Source organism: Rhipicephalus microplus, chromosome 10, assembly GCF_043290135.1.
Source record: "Rhipicephalus microplus isolate Deutch F79 chromosome 10, USDA_Rmic, whole genome shotgun sequence".
In the NCBI taxonomy this organism is placed as follows: Eukaryota; Metazoa; Arthropoda; class Arachnida; order Ixodida; family Ixodidae; genus Rhipicephalus; species Rhipicephalus microplus.
Genome location: NC_134709.1, coordinates 27,266,162 through 27,290,061, shown reverse-complemented (window position 1 = coordinate 27,290,061; position 23,900 = coordinate 27,266,162). Strand labels below are relative to the sequence as shown.

General features: G+C 45.2%; 1 protein-coding gene across 6 annotated transcripts in view; it reads right to left on the bottom strand.

Annotated features, from left to right (window-relative positions):
- Positions 1-749: 749 nt before the first annotated feature.
- Positions 750-23,900, bottom strand: part of LOC119181137 (uncharacterized) — a 45,525-nt gene continuing 22,374 nt past the window's right edge. For all 6 annotated transcript variants that reach the window (XM_075874585.1, XM_075874583.1, XM_075874582.1 and 3 more), the window contains 2 exons: positions 17,202-17,310; positions 750-1,013 (listed from right to left, as the gene is read on the bottom strand). In XM_075874585.1, the coding sequence (XP_075730700.1) occupies positions 914-1,013; positions 17,202-17,310 (209 nt within the window). In that variant the 3' untranslated portion in view covers positions 750-913. The remainder of the gene's footprint in view (positions 1,014-17,201; positions 17,311-23,900) is intronic.

The window sequence follows — 23,900 nt, the reverse complement described above, 5'->3', positions numbered from 1 at the left end:
AGCCTCCGTGAATTTTTCTTTATATTTGGCAGAACATGGGAAGTTAGGCTATGTTAGAGCCGGCCATTTTAACATCAAAACATCAATGTACAGCATAAACACTAAAAAAATATTAGGAATGAAATTAGAAAAAAGTAATCGGAAACAATATGAACAATACTATATAAATAGGGCTTACAATTCAACAATGAGCATAGCATGTATGTCTTTTGGAATGTGGGCGTTCTTTACGTCTATGTTCACATCATCGTGAAAAAAACAATTCAGAAAATTTCCGCTTAGTTGTGTGTTCACCCGTATGATTCGTGAGGTGGCACATAGAAAATTTACCAGTTCGTTATTGTGCTGTAACACTGTGGACCTTCTCATTGCGCACTCTTGGGGCAGAAATTCTTCACCTACTGAATGAACTCTCTCACTTTTCTGCTGATCAGCGTTGGCTCCCTGAAAACACTAGCTGGTTTGCTTCAAAAAAATAAATCACTCTTCTCCTTTCTCATTATTTTCTACTAGCTCCCATTCCTCGGTGTTTCCCCTATGCCGAAGGAGCAGGTGAGCGTTGTGCCCTTTTAGGTGACAGTTGTTAGCCTGTTACCTCCCTGTTTCCTCTGTGTCGACATGTATATAATAATAATAATAATAATAATAATAATAATAATAATAATAATAATAATAATAATAATAATAATAATAATAATAATAATAATAATAATAATAATAATAATAATAATAATAATAATAGACCAGGCTGGGTTAAGAAAACCTTTATTCTCCTTGTGGGGAAATTTTCCTACATTTTTACTCAGCTTTGACTTTTACAGCCAAAAATTATTGGCTCTGAATGTGGGCAAGAAGTAAAACATAATGCGCGCATGTTATATTTCACAATAATGAGCACCATCTGCTGGTATCCTTATTTAGTGCAAAGAGTAGCTACACCACAGCAGGCAGGATATGGCTGTGTCTTGTTGGCAAAAGAACCTTCGCATTTGTCGTCGTCGGCTCCATCACACCTAATAAAACGTAAAGATCAAATCAAATCAAATCATTTTATTTTCCCAGAAAGAAACAGGTTCCGGAGAGGTTCACTGGCTAAAAGCTGTTTATGGACAGCTTGACGAGGCCAGTGAACCCTATACAAGGCAGGTGGGACAATAACAAAGATGTGTATAACAATAAAGACTATAAGCTAACATTACAATACCAAATACGGTGTAATAAAAACATATATACATTCCTACGAAACATCCTGATACCAGCATAGCACAGAAGATTACATGGACGTGAGCAAAAAAGAAAAAACAACAAAGAAAAAATGAAAGAAAAATCCAGCAACCATAACGCCATTATTGTCAAAAAATAAAACAATAAAATAAATAAATGATGAAAATATCAGGGAAGATATATACAAATTTGCCCCTTGTGTATGTGCTGCATCATACAATATACGTGACATGTCAGACAAATAGAATTATACAGACAGAATTGTATCATATAACCTATTCGGTACAGCATGGACGCACACACTGAAAGAAAAATGAAATTGTACTATCGTACAGACAGCACATTTTACAACGTGAAAAAAAGGATCGTAGTTTTTTTAATGAGAAACTGTTTACGGGACTGTATTTATTGAGAATCATTGGTAAATTGTATTGCAATGTTTGAGATTTGTAATTATTGCGAAACCTCGGAACAAACCAAACATCACTGCTTCTTGTTCCTAACAAAACATTTTTTTGCTGCTAGACATGCGGTATTTGTAATGAATAGTTTAAACGAAATGGAAGAGAAATAGCAGGATCGCAGAATGTGAAAGATATACATATATTCCACTATAATAATACCGTAGTCCCGACACACAAATTGTGTTGATGACAAATAATCTAAATTAGCGACATGTCTAATAATTTTTTTCTGCATGGTCTGAAGTTTCATTATGTTCGTTTTTGTCGTGGTTGCCCACACCAAACTGCAGTAATTTATGTGGGAAAGAAAAAGAGCATGGTATATATGCAGTTTCACCTTTGCGGGTAAGATATATCTACAACGAGCTAGCAAACCAACTACACTAGAGGCTTTTTTGCAGATGTCAACGACGTGTTGGTACCAGCTGAGGTTTGATGAAAACGTGGCGCCAACAATTTTATGTTCATCCACAAAACGATTGTCTTCACCTGCGTAAGCTAACGCTTGTGTTGATGAAAATATTTTGTTTTTAGCTCGGAATACGATGGCTTTTGTTTTCAGTGGATTAATTTTCAATAAATTTTTGCTAGACCACAAGAAAAGTTTGTTCGATAGCTTACTACACCGGATAATTAGCTCATTTGCGTCAGGGCCCGAAAAAAGTTAGTTCATGTCATCAGCTTATATAACAAAGCTCACACTGGGATCAATATCCACGATGCCATTTATGTAAGCATTAAATAATAGCGGCCCCAGTACGCTTCCCTGGGGCACACCATTTAGAACAGGTAAATATGATGACGTATAAGTGCTTAACTGAACGCATTGCTGTCTATTTTGCAAGTATGACTTTATCAACTGTATCAACTGAAGTGATATGTTTCTTAAGAAGAAAAAAAACCACGAAGCCTGCGCGGAAGGTGCAGCACAGTCACAGCAAAAGCTAAAAGAGTGGCCTTTTAAAGCCTTCTCTTGACTCCGATTAGGTAACTACTGCAAGCACACTTGCTTGACACCCACTATATCATTATTATTAAATTTATTTGGGTAGTGAGTCAGTATTCGCTACGCTATTTTTCATCGTTCTTCTGAGAAGCGTGGTATCCGCTAAACACTTGCAAGGGAATTTGTGCCAATTGTTCATGCAGTGGCTGACGACGATGAGGAATCAACGCTCCAGTGATTTCAAGATCGGAATGACCGCTTGCTCAGCAAACATTTTTGCTTTTTGGTAGTATTATTTTAAGCTACTTTTTCAGATTGGCTTCATTTTCAATTTAGTTTCATTTAAGTATACTGCCAGCCGGTTCTTGGCCCATCCACCTTTGTGGGTAAGCGCCATCCATCAGAGGTAATCAGCATCAGCATCAAGATCCAATGAATTCAAGATTCTATGAGGTCAAGATCCAGGGTATTCTAGCTGACCAGTGAACGGTTGTGCTGCGCGAACAGTCGGTTTTATTCTATAAACTCGTTAGCAGACGCTACCTGCATCGGCGTCGCGATGTGAAAGAGAGGTTTGTGAACGTGCATGCGCAAAGGCGGTGTAAACCCCGCGGGGACGAATGCCTAGAGAAGCGGGTATGCGAGTGTAGACTATCAAACACTCCCGACGTCGGCTTTGCGAGGGAGAGCGTAGAGAAGTGGAGAGAGTAACGCGCAGCTGTTGTAGAGTGGGGAGGAGGATGGTTGCGCGAGTGTAGTGGGAGTGCATACGTCGACGCCGCGGGACATAGACCCAAGAATGTGATCCTTCGCAGCAAAATGGCGGAAAAGGAAAGTGAGGCTAAGGAAGTGCAATACGAAGGTGAAGAGGAGGAAAAGGAGGAAAGTAATAATTTGCCATCGTATGCTGCCCTTTCAGGTTGTCGCTTGGCGCTAGGCAGCAAACAAATGTATTTTCATATATATAGCAGGGGGGTAGAAAAGGTGGGTGAATGTGAGAAAGAGTGACGTTAGGGCTTCAGATATTTAAAAAAAATAGGAAAAGGGTAACGCATAGCATATTCATGCATGGGCGTCCCACAGGCAAAACCATGTGAGTGTGAGCGAGGCGGAGAGAATGATGGAAAGAAAAAATATAGTAAATCAAACTAAGATCATCTGTGGTGTTAGGCAGGTAGATGAAAGTATAATACACGTTACAGCTTGAAAATAACGACAAAACTGACTAAGGCTGTAACAATATATTGCATACCAACTTGCCCAGCTTATCGTAGTCGTAAGGTATAGTATAGCCATGTAATAAACAAAGAGTATGAAATGAAACAGGTAGTGAGTGGGGAAAAGTGGTGCGGAGAGCATAAAGCATAGCAGAATTGTGTATATGATACCCATAAATAGCAATGGGCCGGATAGAAAAATACGGGTGAGGAGGAGTGTGTGGGGGGAGGCTGATATGAAGGGATGGAAACAGTGAGCCGTATAGCATAGTTCTGGGTGGCGTGATGCAGACAAACCCATGTATAGCAAGTGTTGGGAAAGAAGAGCGAGTTGGAGGAGAAAAGTGAAAAAGATACAGAGTAGAACTTAGAATAGTGATGCATAGAGTTAGCCAGGCGGAACCATGTATACACGCCGATCGGGATCAATAGGGGGTGCCTTGGAAGACGCGCGCAGCGCCAGTTGTGTTGCAGCGAGCGCGGAACGATGAGAGCTCTATAGCAGACAGCAGTGCGTCATTGCTTTAATAACTTAAGTGGTACAAGCGCCCGTTGCCGGTGCGTCAGTGCTTCTAGAAGGATTTAAAAATATCTTTGGGGGAGGGGCATTCTTCCGCGACGCCACCATGAATAAAAGGGAAAACCTGCACGGAAGGGCCCACGTTTTCCACGTTTGTCAGCGCCTTGCTACCCGTCGTCAGTACTGGAAGCTAAATGCGTGAGTCACGTGTGCGTAATGCAAGATGTTTATACTTGATAACTGTCGCGGTAAGCTGTCATTTTTTCACACTTGAAAAGTTATTGGTTTGTGCCCACTACCTACGTACTTGCAAAATACTTAATGCATTTAGAAATATCGATGGCTCCATGGCCGCTTACCGTGGAGATTATGGTGAGCGGCCGGGCAGCGTGCCCGTTTGTCGTGGCTTTGTACCACGGCAATGTTTGGCCACCGATTTTTTCAAAGGGCTTTTCTTGAAATTGTCGTGGCATCATCCTTACTTATCATAGTTATAGTTTTTTCCTCACCGTTTCCACAATTCATGCATAGAGCTTCATCATCATCATCATCATCATCATCATCATCATCATCATCATCATCAGCCTGACTACGTCCACTGCAGGACAAAGCCCTCTCTCATGTTCCGACAGTTAACCCGGTCCTGTGCTTGCTGCTGCCAATTTATACCCGCAAACTTCTTAATCTCATCTGCCCACCTAATCTTCTGTCTCCCCCTAACCCGCTTACCTTCTCTGGGAATCCAGTTAGTTACGCTTAATGACCAGCGGTTATCCTATTTACGCGCTACATGCCCGGCCCATGTCCTTTCCTCTTCTTGATTTCAACTATGATATCCTAAACTCCCGTTTGTTCCCTAATCCACTCTGCTCTCTTCTTGTCTCTTAATGTTACACCTACTATTTTTCTTTCCATTGCTCGCTGCGTCGTCCTCAATTTAACCTGAACCCTCTTTGTAAGTCTCCAGGTTTCTGCTCCGTAGCTAAGTACCGGCAAGATACAGCTGTTATATGCCTTCCTCTTGAGGGGTAGTGGCAAACTACCTATCATAATTTGAGAGTGCTTGTCAAATGTGCTCCACCCCAATCTTATTCTTCTGGTCACTTCAATCTCGTGGTTCGGCTCCGCGGTTATTACCTGCCTTAAGTAGACATAGTATTTTACAACTTGAAGTGCACTATTACCTATCTCGAAGCGCTGCTCTTTTCGGAGGTTGTTGTACATTACTTTCGTTTTCTGCAGATTAATCTTAAGACCCACCTTTCTGCTCTCTTTGACTAACTCCGTAATCATGAGTTGCAATTCCTCCCCTGAGTTACTCAGCAATGCAATGTCATCGGCGAAGCGCAGGTTACTAAGGTACTCTCTATTAACTCTTACCCCTAACTGTTTCTATTCTAGGCTTCTGAAAACTGAAAACCTCCTGTAAGCATGCGGTAATTAGCATTGGGGAGATTGTGTCCCCCTGCCTTACACCCTTCTTGATTGGTATTCTGTTGCTTTCTTTATGAAGCACTAAGGCAGCAGTTGATGCCCTGTAGAATTCTTCAAGGATGTTTATATATATTTCATCAACGCCCTGATTCCGCGGTGTCTGCATGACGGCTGATGTTACAACTGAATCAAACGCCTTCTCGTAATCTATGAAGGCTATGTATAGTGGTTGGTTACATTATGAGCATTTCTCTATTACCTGATTGATAGTATGAATGTGGTCGGTTGTTGAGTAGCCTGTTCGAAATCCTGCTTGTTCCTTTGGTTGATTGAATTCTAATGTTTTCTTTACTCTGTTAGCAATTACCTTTGTAAATAGCTTCTAAACTACAGAGAGCAAGCTAATCGGCCTGTAATTCTTCAAGACCTTGTCATTTCGCTTCTTATGTATGTTAGCGTTCTTCCAAGACTCTGGTACTCTTCCCGTCAGGAGACACCTCGTAAACCGGGTGGCTAGTTTTTCTAACACAATCTGTCCTCCATCTTTAAGCAGATCTGATTTTACCTCATCCTCACCAGCAGCTTTGCCTCTTTGCATGCTCTCCAAAGCCTTTCTGACTTCTTCTATCATTACTGGTGGGGTGTCACCTGGGTTACTGCTAAAAGCTTGAGCTAAGAGCTAAGAGTTTGAGGCGCGGGTAAAAAGAGAACGCGTTATGATATCGGCCAAAGAGGATGCCGCAGCCTCGTTTCGTCTTTCGCTACACCTTGTCAGGTGCCCAGGACGACGGCACGGGCACTTCGGTCTCAGACACGTCTCTCTCATCGACTACTACCTCTTGCGTCGTTTATGTCACTTTGAACCACTCCAAATGATGAGATTGAATCTATCACTTCCGATAGTTCTTTTCTTCGGACTACACGTGGGGCTACAACACTGGGTTCTAGTCCCAGGAGCGTTTGCGATACCGTATGCGATTTACTACGTGAAGCTAAATGGATTGAATGCTCTGGTTATCTAAATCAAGCTTGATGGTGATGATGATGTTGTTGATGATGATGATGATCCTTTCAGATTGCTGGCACTTGCCCACAAAGAGGGATTGGCCGAAAACTGGGAGGGAGGATCTTTAAGTTATAGCTGGCTATGTATCTAAAAACATCCGATAGAGTTTAAATATAAAAAAAAAACAAATCATATATGGTGCATGAATGAGCTTGTTCTACGAAATTCATCTTTTTTTCTTAAATTAAGCGAGTTAGTTATTTAGAAAACAATCTATTACTAAACATTCTGAGATTAAAAACAAAATAATTATATAAGAAGGCAATGTACATATCGTCGCTGATTCCCCGTGGCGGCTTGCTCCAGTTTAGTAAGGGTCAACCAACCAACGTCTAAGAAAGGGTAAGAAGACAACCGCGCACTCACTTGTAGCACGAAGCCGCAAGAAGATCCGTAAGGATTTATCAGAAAGAAAAACCTATTGCCAAAAAACTTGTCTTGGTCCTGGGTTCAAACGTGGCACCAACGCCTTTCCGTCGGAATCTGTCTGCCAATGGAGGTGACCAGAAAGGTAACAATTGAGAGCGCGAGGGCGATTTCATAAACAACTCGAAGCACGAGTTGCTTCGAGTTGTTGATGAATTCACCCTCGCTTCATCCTACCCAGTGCGCACAGCACTGCTGGGTGGCTAGTTGTATTTATGGCAATATCTTACGTAACTTAGTTTGTCCTTTGCATGATGATCTTATCAACCCAAGAAAGCACTGATTGACTTCGCATTGCATTCCCCAAAACTGTGAAAGGCAGATGGCGAGTTAATTATGAAGGTCCTATAAAACGTTCCATCAACCTTCAGCAGAATCAAAACTCTTTGCATACGTTTTTTTTTTCCTCACCACCTCTATGGCAGCAGGAGCATCACACAAGATCATTGCCCCTGCAGAGGTGGTGTCTCAGACCATCTCAAGCATGCAGCAGCAGAACGCGAGACAGCAGAAGGAGTAGGAACCAAACACTTTTTACGTCGCACAGCCGTGATCCACATATATCACTGATCCACGTATCTCAATGAAGAAAAAATGGCAGCATATCCACGGAGTGAATGATGGAGAGTGGGGCGAAGAATTCGTCCGTCCATTCGTTCTTGCTTCCGTCCGTCTACACATCCGTCTGTGTAAACGTCCATGCGCCCATCCGCCCGTCCATGCGTGCGTCTGTTCGTGCGTCCGTCCCTGCGTCCGTTCATGCGTCCATCCATGCATCTGCCTGGGTGTCCGTTCGTCCATCTATTCAACACTCCAAGTACCACCATCTCGCATCTTTTCATCATATCTTCCCCATATAGAAGCACCCATCCAGCGGACATTCCAAGGACTAAACGAGAGGTGGCACACGCACACTTTCTTACGGCTTGCGCTTCGTTTCTACTTCCTACCTTTAACCGCCTCGAGTTCACGGTATATACTAGTTCACTGTATTCATGGCACTGCGGCCCAACTCTCGCTAAACCTTTCTAACACCAAAGAGGTTACGCCCAGCGAGTATTGGATTGGATTGGATAAACTTTTATTTGGTCCTCCAAAACACAGATCACTATGTTGCGGGCAACTACCACGTGGGGACTGAGATTTCGAGCTCCTCAGCCGCCTTGCGGGCTTAACGTAGCAACCTTTTCCTGTCAGATAGTGCTCAATGTACATGCCAATGGCTGCTAATGTGAAATGAGAGACAGGAGAATTCGGCTCTTATATTTTACGGCTTGCACTTCGTATCTACTTCCCACCTTTAACCACCTCGAGTTTATGGTATATAGTAGTTCATCCTATTCATGACACTGCGGCTCAACGCTCCCTAAACCTTTCTGAAACTAAGGAGGTTACGCCCAGCGAGTATGACGTAGACACCCGGTCTTGTCAGATAGTGCTCAATGTACATGCCAATGGCTGCTAAAGGGGATCGCAGCGTGTGTGTTAACTAAAAGCCGAATGCTCCTGTCTCTCTTTCCTCCTTAGCAGCCATTGACATGTACATTGAGTACTATCTTATATTGTTCAACAACTCACAGAAGAAATTTCTCACCGGCACCACCTTGAATGTCAGAATGTTATACTTGTTACACACTACAACGGCTACGAGGGACGAACAGGTGCCGTTATAAAGAGCTTCGCCCCTAAATGGTGAGCCTGTCAAACGTCGTTCCTGCAGGACGCCGCGTGTACCTGTTAGTACGATGGGCTTTTTCATTCAGCGGCTGTGTCACAGCAATGCCTCTTAGGCGTCGATCACAGCCACCTACAGCGTAGCCATATACAGGAAGGGGCGGGAAAGGGAAGTCGGGTGAGAAGGAAAGGAGGACAAAATATGCTATCATCTCATGCCATTGCTTGGCGTTACGTATGCTCAAAACCATGTATCATAGCCAATGGCAAGAAGATGAGAAAGGGAAGGGAGTATTAGGAAGCGGGAAGGCAGTATAACGTAGGGTCCTGCCCACGTACGGGGTTTATTGAGACGCGACGCAGCGTTAGTTAGGTTCAGGCTTCAGCGGCTTTTAGTCCGAACAGAGACTGTCCTAATCACAAGGCACGTCTTCTCCTTCCTCATCTCTTTTAACTCCCGACCCATTACACACAGGTGCACATACTCGAACTCCGATTGCAACATCTCTCCGCGCGCCGAAAAAGCCCACTGGGCGAGTCAGTCAGTCTTTCTGGGAATAAACGGTTTTAAACTGGCAATATGTGTAAGTTCAGTCCTTGCACAACGTCAGCCGTTGGCGTGAAGGTGAGCAACGCGGTAAGCCACGTCGCTTATGTGATCGACAATGACATATTGTCCAACATAGTGCGCCAGCAGTTTTAAATGCGAAGCATTTCTTAGTGAACTTCAGCGACTTTGCGCGTATTTGTCTATCTAGCCGCCTATGACTTCTAGCTCTCCTGGCTGTTTCGATAATGGTAACAATGCCAAACTTCGTATGCCATAACATGACTGTATGAAGAACATATTTGACTATCTTGCTAGGAAGCGCAGCCACTATTACAAAGAACACACAACACAAGCACTTGTTTATTGAGTTATATTTTACTAGTCATAACACGAAAATCATGACATGTATGTCACGAATATCATGAATAATTTCATGGTCTTGCAGCTTTTGCGGTGGTTTCGTTCACATGGCATGTTGCAAAACCTGTATGGTATGACATGATTGCATGGCGAACACAAGCGACAGACCCTAACATGAAAATCATGACATGTGTGTCATGTAAAAACATGACTACATGTCACGCCCATGATGCGCTGGCGGCCATTTCTCTGGCTTTACTTATACCAAATTTGGTATTATTGGACGTGAACGGACTACGAAGGTATGATACTGGTGCAAACATGGTAAACACGAGATGTGTGTCATGTAACATGACTACATGCTACGCTCATGATGTGCTCGCGGCCGTTTCACTAGCTTCACATGTACCGAACTCGGTATTACGTGGCGCGAACGGACAAAATAGGTAAATAACACATTAAAACATGATAATCACGACATGAGTGTCATGTAAAAACATCACTACATGCCACACTCATGATGCACTCGTGGTAGTTTCGCTAGGTTCACATATGCCAAATTTGGTATTACGTGACGCTAATGGATGCCGAAGGCATGTGACTGGTGCAAACATAATAATCATGAGATGCGTGTCATGTGACAACATGACTACATGCCACAGTCAATGCGCCAATACAATTTGACATGACGTGGTGCGCGTGCTCGCCGGCGTTCATTTCGTCACGTAACCCCGGCGTTGCCCCGCCAGGATCCGGTCCTGCCATATACTCGCAGGCACGCGCCACGCTGCGTTGCTTTGACGCATGCACGTCTCTACGCATCCGGCGTCCCTCCGTCACGAAAAGAGGGAGACGCAATGTTGTCTGGGTAACGCAACGGCATAGAGTAATGCAACTCTATGTAATCGGCGCAAAATGCAGCATGTCACATTTCGCAGCGGTTGCCGTCGGGCCGCGCCGACGGACGCTGGTCGCTCCTGGCGTCAGACTATAGAGAGCTCGCGTTTTGCTTACGTAGCGTCGCTGTGCCCAGCGTGCGCGCGCGTCAACGCTACATTGGAGTATATTGGGCCCTTCATGATGCGCTCGCGGTCGTTTTCTAAATCCGAATATACTAAATTTGGTGTTGCGTGACGTCAATGAATGGTGAAACATATGACTGGTGCAAACATCATTATCCTGACTCACGTGTCATGTAAGAACATGAAAATATACCACGCTCATAGCGACCGTTTCGCTAGACCCACATACAATAAATTCGGTATCACGTGAAGTGAATATATGACGAAGGTAAACGTCACATCCAATTAAAGATGACAATCATGACATGCAAGTCATATACGGCCTCATTTACCTCCATCCATCTCGTAACGGTGTGCTAATTTTAAAGTGACATAACATTTCTCATGCATGCTTCGCATATCATTGACTCCCACTGTACGTGATTTCTGCTTTTTTTTTCACATATTGCGCGTTTCCTCACTGGAGTACAAAGCCACACAAAAACACTGCGTTCATATGTGACGTGCCTGCGTCGATTATCGAACATTACCTTCGAGCGTTCTTGGGAAGCGAGAGTGCGCAAATGAGCGAGTCGTCAGGCCTCTTCCGCGTGACAGATAGTCTAGAAATGCAGAGAATGTTGTGGTCTAAAAAAATGGCAAATACCACGTGCAGTGATTGGATTGGATAAACTTTTATTTGGTCCTCCAAAACACAGATCACTGTGTTGCGGGCAGCTCCCACGTGGGGACTGAGATGCCAAGCTCCTCAGCCGCCTCGCGGGCTTGGTGGACAGCCCAGAGCTGATCTGCCAAGGACGAGCTGCGGATTGCCGCCTCCCATCTGGCAGAGGTGATGTGCGATAAATGAGCGAATTTGGTGCACTGCCAGAGAATGTGTTCTAATGAAGCTATTTCCCCACAATGTGGACAAAGATTACTTGGGTACAGGTCAGGGTACATGATGTGTAACATTTTCAAAGTAGGGTACATCCGCGTTTGCAAAAGCCTTAATGTAAGTGCAGTGAGAATCGACGATATGCGAACCACGAATGAGGAAAGTTTATATGTCAGTTTAAAATAAGAACAACGTTATGAGGCGGAGGAAAATTATGCCGTATATAACTTCCATTTCATAATCATTATGTTCGGACGTGTCATTTACCTTCATCATCTATTCACGCCACCTGATACCGAATTTGGTTTATGTGGAGCAAGCGAAACGGCAGCGAGCGTGCTATGAGCGTAGCATGTAGTCCTGTTTTACATGACACGCATATCATGATTATCATGTTCGGACGTGTCTTTGGACATCGCCGCCTATTCACGTCATACAATACCAATTTGGTATATGTGAAGCTTGAGAAACGGCCGCGAGAGCACAAAGAGTGTGGCATGTGGTCGTGTTGTTGCTTGAAACGCATCTCATGATTATCATGTTTGCACCAGTCACACACCTTCGTCGTCCACTCACGTCCCGTAATACCAAACCTAGAATATGTGAAGTTAGCCAAACGGCGGGGAGAGCATCATGAAGGGCCCAATATGCTGCGACGTAACGTTGACGAGCGCACGCTGGGTGCAGCGACGCTACGCTAGGAAAACGAAAACACTCTATAGTCTGACGCCAGACGCGACCAGCGTCTGTCGGCGTAACCCGGCGGCAACCAGTGTGAAATCCGACATGCTGCGTTTCGCATCAACCACGTTAGCCAGGATGCACCGCGTCTGCCTAGCTTCGTGACGAAGGGATGCCAGGCGTGCCCAAACGCGCCTGCGTCAAAGCAACGCAGTGCGGAGCGTGCCAGTGAGTATATGTCAGGCCACGGAGCGTGCGGAAGGAGCGTCGAGTCCGGCCGTGGTCAGGCAGATCGGCGCCTGGAATGGCATCGCCGGCTTGACACGACGAAACGAACGCTGGAGCGCACGCGCACCCGGTCACGTCTAAGTGTATTGGCGCCTTGAGTATGGCATGTAGTCATGCTCTAACATGACACGCATCTCATAATTATTATGTTGGCAAAAGTCACATACCTTCGTCATCCATTCGCGTGACGTAATACCAAATTTGGCATATATGAATCTAGCGAAACGGTCCCGAGCGCATGAGTACGGCATGTACTCATGTTGTTACATGACACGCATGTCATGATTATCATGTTTGGACATGTCGTTTACATAAATCGTCTATTCACGTCACGTAATAGTGAATTTGGTAGATGTGAAGCTAGCGAGACGGCTGCGAACGCATCATAAGCGTATCATGTAGTTATGTTGTTACAACACGCATCACATGATTATCATGCTTGCACCAGTCACATTTCTTTGTCGTCCATTGACGTCCCTTAATACCAAATTCGGTGTATGTGAAGCCGGCGAACGGCTGCGAGGGCATCATGAGTGTGCCTTGTAGTCATGTTACATGACACACATCTCATGATTATATGTTTGCACCAGTGACATACCTTCGTCCTCCATTCGCATCACGTAACGCCGAATTTGGCATATGTGAAGCTAACGGAACAGCCGCGTGCGCAACATCAGTGTGGCATGGAGTCATGACTCATGACTTCCATGACATGCATGTCATAATTTTCACGTTAAGGTCTGTTGCTTGCGTTCACCATGTAATAATGTCATACCATACCAGTTTTGCAACATGGCGTGTGAACGAGACCACCGCAAGAGCAGCAAGACCATGGAATGTAAATCATGACATTCATGACACACATTTCATGATTTTCATGTTACGACTAGTCAAATATGTTTTTCCTATAGTCATGCCATGCCATACCAAGTTTGGTATCGATAACATTATCCAAACGGCCAGGAGAGCTAAAAGTCATAGGTGGCTAGATAGATAGATAGATAGATAGATAGATAGATAGATAGATAGATAGATAGATAGATAGATAGATAGATAGATAGATAGATAGATAGATAGGTTCAAGTTCGCCGAAGTTCGCTAAGAAATGCTTCGCATTTAAAACAAAAAAATTGTTTCAAGTCTGTAGCGTGGCGGTCCAGCATAAAGAACAAAGAAGGGATTGTAGGTGCTAGACTCTATCTGCATGTGCGGTGTTGAAGGCATAACTAAAGATAGCAGAATATCGTCCCAAATTTTGTGATTCGATGAAAAATACATATACAGCATGTTCGGGATAGTCATATTTGTGCGTTAAATGAGACCATTCGTTTGAAGGGAATAAGGCGTAGAGAGTCGAAAACTTGAAGAACATAGTCGAAGCATCTCTTCAACCACGTACTCCCTGAGCCTGCGGGAACGTCCAGTAATAATGACTTTTGGAGGTTAGTGTCAGAGAATCACTTAGCGTAGCATGAATAGGCACACGTCATGAGCAGTCGCCGATGGTATAGCAGAGGTCTCCCAGTATCTGGTCAGACGATCGGTACACAGGATGATCCAACGATTTCCTTTGGTAGACCGTGGAAAAGGACCAAGAAGGTGAATTCCAACTCGCCCAGATGAAGTTCTTGGAGGTGGCACAGCATGTAGCCTTCCAGCTGAAGTACTTGTAGGATGCTTTCAACGTTGACATCCATTGCAGCTTGATACGTATTGCTGCGTAGCCTGACGATCCGTAAAACATTTCTTAAAGGTGGGAGAAAGTTCTCGTTGCTCCTAAATGGCCGGATGTCGGATCGTCGTGCATGGCTCACAAAATAGAAAAGTGGAGACTCTTCGGGACTACCAGAAGATAGCGCGAGCCTGTAGTAGAATAGTTCTTTGTCTATAGTAGTTCGTCGCACATGTAAAAATGAGTGGCTGATGAATTTCATCCGCTAGAAAGAAGTTGTTGTAGAGTGGTGTCGTTTTGATGCTCCTTCCTAAATATACTCTTGTCAAGAAATCCTGGCTCCAAAATTGTGATGTATCTATCGAAGTTGTCCACGTCACAGTCCGTCGTGGGGAGCGGCCGCCGCGAAACCCAATCTGCATGAGCGTGCTGGCGTGGCGACCACTTTGATAAGCAACCGTAAAGTCGTCCTCTTGTAGGCGAATTGTCACACGTGCAAGTCGACCGGATGGGTCGCGCCGATTCACCAGCCAGCACAGAGAATGATGGTCTGCCACGACGATGAAGGGGCGTTCATTAAGGTATAATCGGAAGCGTTGTACTGCGAAGGCCACTGCAAGACACTCCTGTTCTGTAACGGTGTAGTTAGGCGCAGACTTGCTTATGGAGCGACTCGCATATGCCCCTACATGTTCTTTGGTCTTGGCACGCTGAACCAAAACAGCACTTACACCAACGCCACTAGCGTCCGAGTGCACTTCTTTGGAAGCCACAGGCTCGAAGCGTCAGAGAATTGAAGCGGACGTCAATCGGAACTTCAGTTCACTTAAAGGGAACACACATTTTGGTGTATATTTGTTTGTTTGCTTGTTTCGTTTGTTTGTTTGCCCTTCAAAACCAGTGGCACGTATCCACTCTGGGGGATTGGCCATGAAAGCTTTTAGTAGCCTATATGTGAATACTACACACTCATTCAGCATATCACTGAAAAGAACAAAAAAAACGAATAGGAAAATTTTTTTCAAAAATAAAATAATAAAATAAAGATGTATCCATAAAAAAAGAGAACTTATACTATGTCAGAAGACTGAAGTTTTGAGTATGCCAGACAGTTGAGTTGACCTTACCCGGTCAAAATTGAATGTATGTCCGATATTCACTCCATTACCACTTATATCACTAGTGTTCGTCAAGATGAGTACCACACGTCTCCTTCCTCTTCAGGTCTGTCGAACCCAGACCCACTACACACAGGTGCACATACTCAAAGTATACTTGTAACAATAACATAGCCATGTATAGTATAATGCAGCATACGGAATGAAAATATTGAAAGATCCCAAGTACCTTATGAATCGATGTTATGCGAAGCGTGCGGAGAGATGGTTACCTTGTAATTTTTTTTATTGAGCGTCACGCGACAAAATGGTGCTGAATATGTGTGCAGAATTTGTGCGCACAGACATATATTGAACTGTCGCATATGTTGAATAACCAGTTGTTTACACCTTGCGCAATATTACCAACAACAAGATGCTCCTCCTGCTTGGTCTAAGGACTCCAGTATCTACTAAATAAAAAACATTTGAACAGCCAGCAATGCAACCACAATTGATGTTTCACCAACATTACCGCTGATTAAGTGTTTTTCAAAGCAGTACCGAGACCTGGCATGGCTCTGTAGTGGAGTACTTTAATGCAGCGCAGAATTTTCGGGTTCAATCCCAGCTGAGGCCCTGAAATTTATTCCTTTCATTCGTCGGGTCAACGCTGCCTATTTCAGCTTTTTTTTTTCTTAAGGTTTTCGCGTTAAAATTACCGATGTCTGTTCTCACGGTTCCTGGGTAGACAAACTTTCAATCACCTGCAGCCCATACCCACACACGTGCACGTGCCACACGTCAAGCGGAAAGGGTTTGATTACGTACGCGACGAGTGTCCAATTCTTTGTCCCATGAGGAGCCAGTCATATTCTTGACACCATCTTACTCTCTCATCGTATTTTTGTTTGCAACACGGGAATGTTGTGGTCACAAGAGCAGCCACACGTAGGTAGATAGATAGAGAGATACCAAAAGTGCCTGCACTAGGCTAAGAAATGCTTTGAATTTAAAAGTGATATCAATGCGAAACGGAGTGATGGGACAGGAAGGAGGAATAGAGGGTACCATTGCATCACAAATGATGGTTTGCTTTCTCACTTTGAAGGTGTAGCAGGCTGCACAATTGTAATGACAGGCCTTGCTTGCTGACAAGATGCCATTTTGTCATGTACTCACTTCTTCTAGGTATCTTTCCTCTTTCAATCTTCACTTCGCTTTTCCTCATCTGTAACTGCACTTAGCCATGCCCTCACTACGGGAGGCTAAAATTGCACTCTTTCATTATTTTCCCGCTTTCTAAGATCTTTCTCTATCTTTATATCTCTCTCGTGCTTGTACTTGAACGCGAAAGTCACTCAAGGAACGCAGATCTTGCAGGGAAGCTCACAAATCTAGTTTCCCTGTCTGCTTTTAACCTGGTCTCTAGTTCCAAGTGCAGTTTGAGTTGACATAATACTGTCTTTCCAACTATTCCCCCACCACACGCTATTTGTGTTCATGAGAGACGCCATAGTGCAGGGTTCCGGAAATTTCAGCCACCTATAGGGTTCTTCAACGTGCATCCAAATCAGAGTCCTCGGGCCTACAACATTTTTCCTCCGCTGATTTGGAGCAAAGGAACGAATATGGTGATATTTGAACTGCGAGCAGGAATTATTTGCAACTGGTTTTACTTACTTCTTTACTGTCAGGTTTCCGTTGTGGCACTCGTACTTCCCACATGGATTAGTAGAATTGAAGACTTGTCCATCTCCTAAGTAGTGACTCCCTCCCATGTCACAGGGCTCTGCGTATTTGGAAGAATTTGGTATAAATACCAACCATATAAGGGCGAAAAAAAATCAAGAAAATGATTTCTTTTCAGAAGTTTTCCGAGTACTTGCCGACAGCTCAGACATTTTACCAGACCCACTTCCCCTGTATTGACGTAGATCGTTTCTAATTTTTTTATGCATCACACTCATAGCGCTTGAAAACAGGTCATAAGCCTTAATATTTCCCGTAAGGTTGTTCTCCTGATCTTCATTTGCTTTTATTCTTTGCACAAAAAAAAACAGTAAATTAGCGCAGCTTTGACCAAATTGCACAAGCCAGTGTGGGAACAGAGCTGGCGAGCACCTAGCCAGTCCTGGCTTGGCTGTTTGCTTTGAGGTTATCACCTATGTTTCCCGCCACCCTTTGAAATACTATAATATAGTCGGTTACAAAGTAAGACTCAAACATTGGCAGATCCCACGTACAGTGGGAAGGAAGGAAAATAGAGGGAAAAGAAAGGCAGGGAGGTTAACCAGAATATAGGCAGCCGGTTTGCTACCCTGCGCATGGGAGAGGGATGGGGGAGATGAAAGAGAGCAGAGAGGGAAGAGAGAAACAGCACATTCGGCAGCACACGCGTGCACACTCAGTAATAGTCCAGTCTTGTCTTTCGCGGTGTGTGACGTTGCTGTTACAGTCGCTTGTTCAGGTCGGTGTCGCGTAGGAATTTCAATAGAGCTTTCGTCGCCTTCTGTTGCAATGTCTTCTCTCGGGCACTTGACAGAATAGTGTCCACAGACATTTGGTTGTTGTCGATGCGCGCAAAAGCGGACGCCAGTGACTGTCTCTGGATTTCATATAACAGACAGTCACACAGGATGTGGTGAAGCGTCTCTTCGCAATGACAGGCATCGCAGAGAGCCACGTACAGTGGGAATCCATGATATGTGAAGCACGAATGAGGAAGGTTGATATGTTACTTTAAATGAGCACAACGTTGCGAGACGAAGGTAAATTAGGCCGTACATTACTTCCTTGTGATGATTATAATGTTTCAACGTGTCATTTATCTTCTTCATCTATTCACGCCACCTGATACTAAAATTGGTATATGGGGAGCTAGCCAAATGGCCAAAAGTGCATCGTGAACAATCCAATACACTCCGACGGGGCCCAATACACTCCGACAGAACGTTGACGCACGTGCACGCTGGGCACAGCAGCGCTGCGCTAGCAACGCGAGCACTCTATAGTCTGACGCCAGGCGCGACCTGCGCGACCAGCGTTCGTCGGCGCGGCCAGGCGGCAACCAGCGCAAAATGCAACATAGTACAGTTCGCCCAGATGACGTTACCCTGGCAGCACTGCGTCTGCCTCTCTTCGTGACGGAGAAACACCCGCCGCGCACATGCGTCTAAGCAACGCAGCGCGACGCACGCCCGCGAGTATACGGCAGGCAGATCGGCGCCTGGCGTGAAATCGCCGTCGTGACGCTACGAAACGAACGCCGGTGCGCACGCGCGCCTGGTCCCGTCGAAGTGTATTGGTGCCTTGAGTGAGGCATGTAGTCATGTTCCTACATGTCACACATCTCATGATTATCATGTTCGCACCAGCTACATACCTTCGTCATCCATTCACGACGCGTAATACCAAACTTGGTATATGTGAAGCTAGCGAAACGACCGCGAGTGCATCATCAGTGGGGCATGTATTCATGTTGTTACATGACGTGCACTTGATGAATATCATAATTGCACAAGTCACATACCTTCGTAATCCATTCACGTCTCTTAATACCTTATTTGGTATAAGTGAAGCTAGAAAACGACCGCGAGCGCATCATGAGTGTGCCATGTAGTCATGTTCTAACATGACACGCATCTCAAGACTATCATGTGTGTACCAGTCATATACCTCAGTCAGGCATTAACGTCACGTAATACCATATTTACTGTATGTGACGCCAGTGAAACGACCGCAAGCGCACCATGAGCGTGGCGTGTAGTCGTGATTCATCACCTACGTGACATGCATGTCATGATTTCTACGTTATGGTTTTTCGCTTGCGTTCGCCATGCAGTCATGTCATACCATACCTGTTTTGCAACATGTCATGTGAACGAAACCACCGTGAGAGCAGCAAGATCATGAAATGTAAATTATGATTTTTGGGACATGAATGTCATTATTTTCATGGTATGACAAGTCAAATATGTTCCTCATACAGTCATGCTATGCCATACTAAGTTTGGTATCGATACCATTATTGAAACGGCCAGGAGAGCTAAAAGTCTTAAACGGCTAAATATATATGTACGTTCAAAGTCGCCGAACTTCGCTAAGAAATGCTTCGCATTTAATACCCGCTGGGCTCCGAGTACTGCAGCATGCCTGTCATTCATCTATGCAAGGGAGCAATGATTGGCGATTCACGTTCTAACCATAGCACATTTTCGTTAGGAATTGAAATACAAGGCATAATATAAATTCAGAGACCGTCGTTCTTTCTGAAAATTTCTGTTAGCAGTAAAGTGGCAATTTTTGAAAAAAATTTGTCAATAACTAAATGTTTTCAATCGAAACCCAGCGAAATGAACACGAGTCTGTGCGGACAAGTGGTGGGCCTGTGTCATAAACGAGTGCTCAAAAAAAAGCGCACCGCCGAATTCTCGCGACCGAGTACTAGAGAAACGCCTCAAGGTCAACAATAAAGAAGCAAACAAGCATCCAAAGACTCCCTGGGTGCGCCGTCCCTCTCCCCTCGGAAGCATAGGTTCGCCGACGAACCTCCTCACGTCGGTGGCCGAGCAAGCCCTGGAAGGTTCTCCAGGGAATGGGGCGTGGTGATGCAGAGTTGCGTCATGTGTCGTGGACGGCCCTCGAAACATCTCGCTCTTTCCGCAGCCTCGGCAGCGCATCGAGCCGACGGAAACGATGAAAATTTTCCGGGATCTAGTGCGCAGGGTATTTAACCGAGCAGCAGAGATAGGAGATCAGGAGAAGGAATTTCACGCCAGTGTGCGTAGGGTGTTTCCACCGTGTCGTCGGCGAAGCCTTTTGTCCTCAGTGACAAAGGAGGAGGAGAAGAAAGTTCGCGCTCATGTGCGTTGGCTGAAGATGAAAGTTTTGCGCAAGTGTGCGTAGGGTCTTTCCGCCATGTGGGTGAAGCCTTTTGTCCTCAGTGACAAAGGAGGAGAACAAGAGGATTTCCACCTGAGGGGTGAAGATTTATGCTACAGGCAGGAGTGTGTGTCTACCGCCAGCGAGCGAAGACGCGTGGCAACAGCTGCACGTGTTACCGGCGAAGAAGTTTGGTGCTTGGAGAGCGGCCAATTGAAGACGCGAGGTTTCCTGGAAGAGAAACTTCGGGGGCAGCGGAACGACAACAGCGCTGGACTTTGAGTGAGTGATTCTCGGAAGAGTATCATTCAGGCTTTTGTTCCAAGTACTTTGGACTGAATAGGTTTTCGAACTCTTTAGTCTTTAAGTGTCTTGGTTGTTCGATGCATGCGACTGCATTGTAGTGCGTATTGTTGTTTGTATCCGTTGTTTCGAGTGTGGCTGATTGTACTGTGTAGTATGTTGTTTGATTGGTGACATATCATATTCAACTATCGTCGAGTGTGCATATTTTTGTATCGTTTTGATCTCCCATGATTGAGAATATAATTTTGTTTTGTTTATCAACTCTCGGCTCTGACTTGTTCTTTTGGCCACAGCCGGCGTCCGCTGGCGCGCCAAGTAGGACCACTTCTAAATTGTCCACGCTTCCGTGGTGCAGTTCAGGGGGCTAATACTTCGGCCCTTGGAATTAGCCCGGCGATCGCCTCCCTAATTGACGGGACCTGTGACATTAATCTGGTTTCCGCGACAGGACCTTTTTGGTGCACAGTGTGTCCGAAGTAGTGAGAAGGAGCCTTGAGTCGTTGATAGAGCTATCGGATGTGTTGCTCAGTGTTCTCCTTAACGAGTTGACAGAGAATGTGTTGCTCAGTGTTCACCTTAACGAGTGGGCAGAGAATGTTTCGATAGACTGAGTCGGCAGATATCTTGTGCACGCAGCAAGGTTTTATTTGCGAGACACCATGGATCTCGAAAAGTTAGTAGCTCTTGGTGAGAAGATGGGTCTTTCTGGCACCGAACTACGGAAGTTGGTCACCCAGAAGGAAAAAAAAGAAAAAGAGAGGGCCAAAGAAGAAAAGGCAGCTGAGCTGGAAAAAGAAACGTTGGTGGTCGAAAGAGCCAAAGCGGAAAAAGGAGCTGAGTAGGAGAGAGAGGGGTTGGCCACTGAAATGGCGAAAGAAGAAAGAGAGGCGAAGGAGCGACAGCTGAAAGAAGAAAGAGAGCAGCAATTGAAGTTGGAGCTAGAGAGAGAAAGACTGGCAGCTGAAAGGGTGAAAGAAGGAAGAGAGGAAAGGGAACGACAGCGAGAGCACGAGATGGAACTCCAGCGGCTCCGTTCGCAACAGCGAAGTGAAACTCCCGTCCAAGCTAGAGTTGAAAGCAGTGGACGGGAAGATCATGGCTTCCGCTTGAACTCAAGCAAGCTGCTCGTAGCGTTTGATGAAAGGAAGAACGACCTTGACGCGTACCTTCAAAGATTTGAGACAATTGCAAGGAGCCAGAACTGGCCGGAACATTAATGGGCAACTGCTATGAGTATCCGCTTGAGTGGCGAAGCGCTCAGTGTGTACGGTAGGCTGGCACCGACCGATGCAGCCAACTATGCAAAGGTGAAAGCTGCTTTACTGAAGCGATTTAGATTTACTGTGGAAGGTTTCCGGGACAGATTTCGGACGGGAAAACCAGCTGATGGTGAGACGGCTACGCAGTACGCTGCCCGACTTAGCCATTACTTTGACAGCTGGATCGAACTTTCAGCGACAGCACAGATGTACGAGCTTAGAGAGCTCCTTATTAGAGAGCAATTTCTTGCCAGTTACCACCCAAGTCTGTCGCTGTACTTGAAAGAGAGGAAAACTGAGTCACTTGAAGACATGCTTGAATTGGCTGACCAATTCTTGGAAGCGCAAGGTGGCACAAATTTGGCCAAAATCAAAAAGGAGTGTCCCGAAGATTCGAAGAAATTAGCACCCGAACAAAAGTAGCGTGCACCGGAGAGTGTTCCGCGATGTTTTCTGTGTAAACGAGTAAGTCGTCGCACGAACAGCTGTCGAACTATCTTTACGAGCCCCGCGGTTGTAAAATGTTTCAAATGTGGTCAGACTGGGCACAAGGCAGACGCATGTCGCAACGGAGCGAGTCAAACTCACCAGGTATCCTGTGTGCAAGTGGCACCAAAAACCGTTGATGACAACGTCACCGATGATTCGTAGAGTTGAAAAATGGGGAGAAACTTCCTATTGTGGGTGCTTTAATGACAAAAAGGCCAACCGGTGTTACGAAGGGAATGCCAACGCTGCCTGGAAAAGTTGCGGGCAAGAAGTTTACGGTGTTAAGAGATACCGGTAGCTCCACTGTTGTCGTGCGGAAAAATTTGGTGCGGGAAAGTAAGTTAACAGGCAAAACAAAAACGGTTTGCCTAATTGGCAGTACGGTTTGGATGCTTTTCGAAGCAGAGATTGAGGTTAAAACCCCTTACTTCACTGGTAAAGTTACTGCCCTATGTATGACGACCCCCCTGCACGACCTCATCATCGGAAACATTGACGGGGTGCGAGGGCCGAATGATCCAGAACGTTTGGGGGAAGACCCGAAGATGGAGCCCTTGCCGACACAGGGACCGCGAGATACAGTGGAGGAGCATCCCACGACTGATCTCACTCGAGCCCAAGGTGAAGGCTGGGTGCAAGAGACAGTGAATCAGGAGATGATCGTGTTAAACGAGAGAACGTGCTGGGCAGCTGGACTTACGTCGGCATGACCTCAACCGACCAACAGTGTAAAGGTGACGGAGTCGGCCAGCCAGGCCCACTGTTGTGACATTAACAAGCTGGTGAATAACCAGACAAGATCGGTTAAACGTTATGACCTGTTAACAATGTCGGAAGTGACAGCGATGACTGAGACACCGCCTCAGATACCTTCGTTATTAAGGGCTTGCCGGAAAAGAACGAGGAAAAACAAAGATCAAGCGAGCACCGCAAGAATGGGCGCAAGCACCGCTCAAAGTACACAGGATAGGTGCTGCGGTCGAATCGGAATGTGTTTGGCAGTGCTGAGTGCGATATGTTGTGTTAATGTTGTTGTTATCCTGTGTCACAAGTGTATGTCGGGCGAGTCAAAGTGTTTGTTGCGGTGACGTGATGTGTAGGATTGTACAATTGCTGTAAAGAGAGACCTTTGTGCATTTATATTGTCTGAAATGTGTGATGGAGTGTTGTATTTATGTACCTGTGGTTATATTTTATGTGTTGTGAGATTGAATTGCGATGTGCAATTGTATTGAGTGTTCTATTGGGGATGTGACGCGTTATGAGCGATGGACTATGTTACAGTCTTTACGTGTGTGGTGACTGTTCGCAGTCGTTTGTGTGGTTTTGAATATTACGAGATAATATTCTTAAAGGGGGGGCAGTGTCACAAACGAGTACACAAAAAAAAGCGCGCCACCGAATTCTCGCGACCAAGCGCTAGAGAGACGCCTCAAGGTCAACG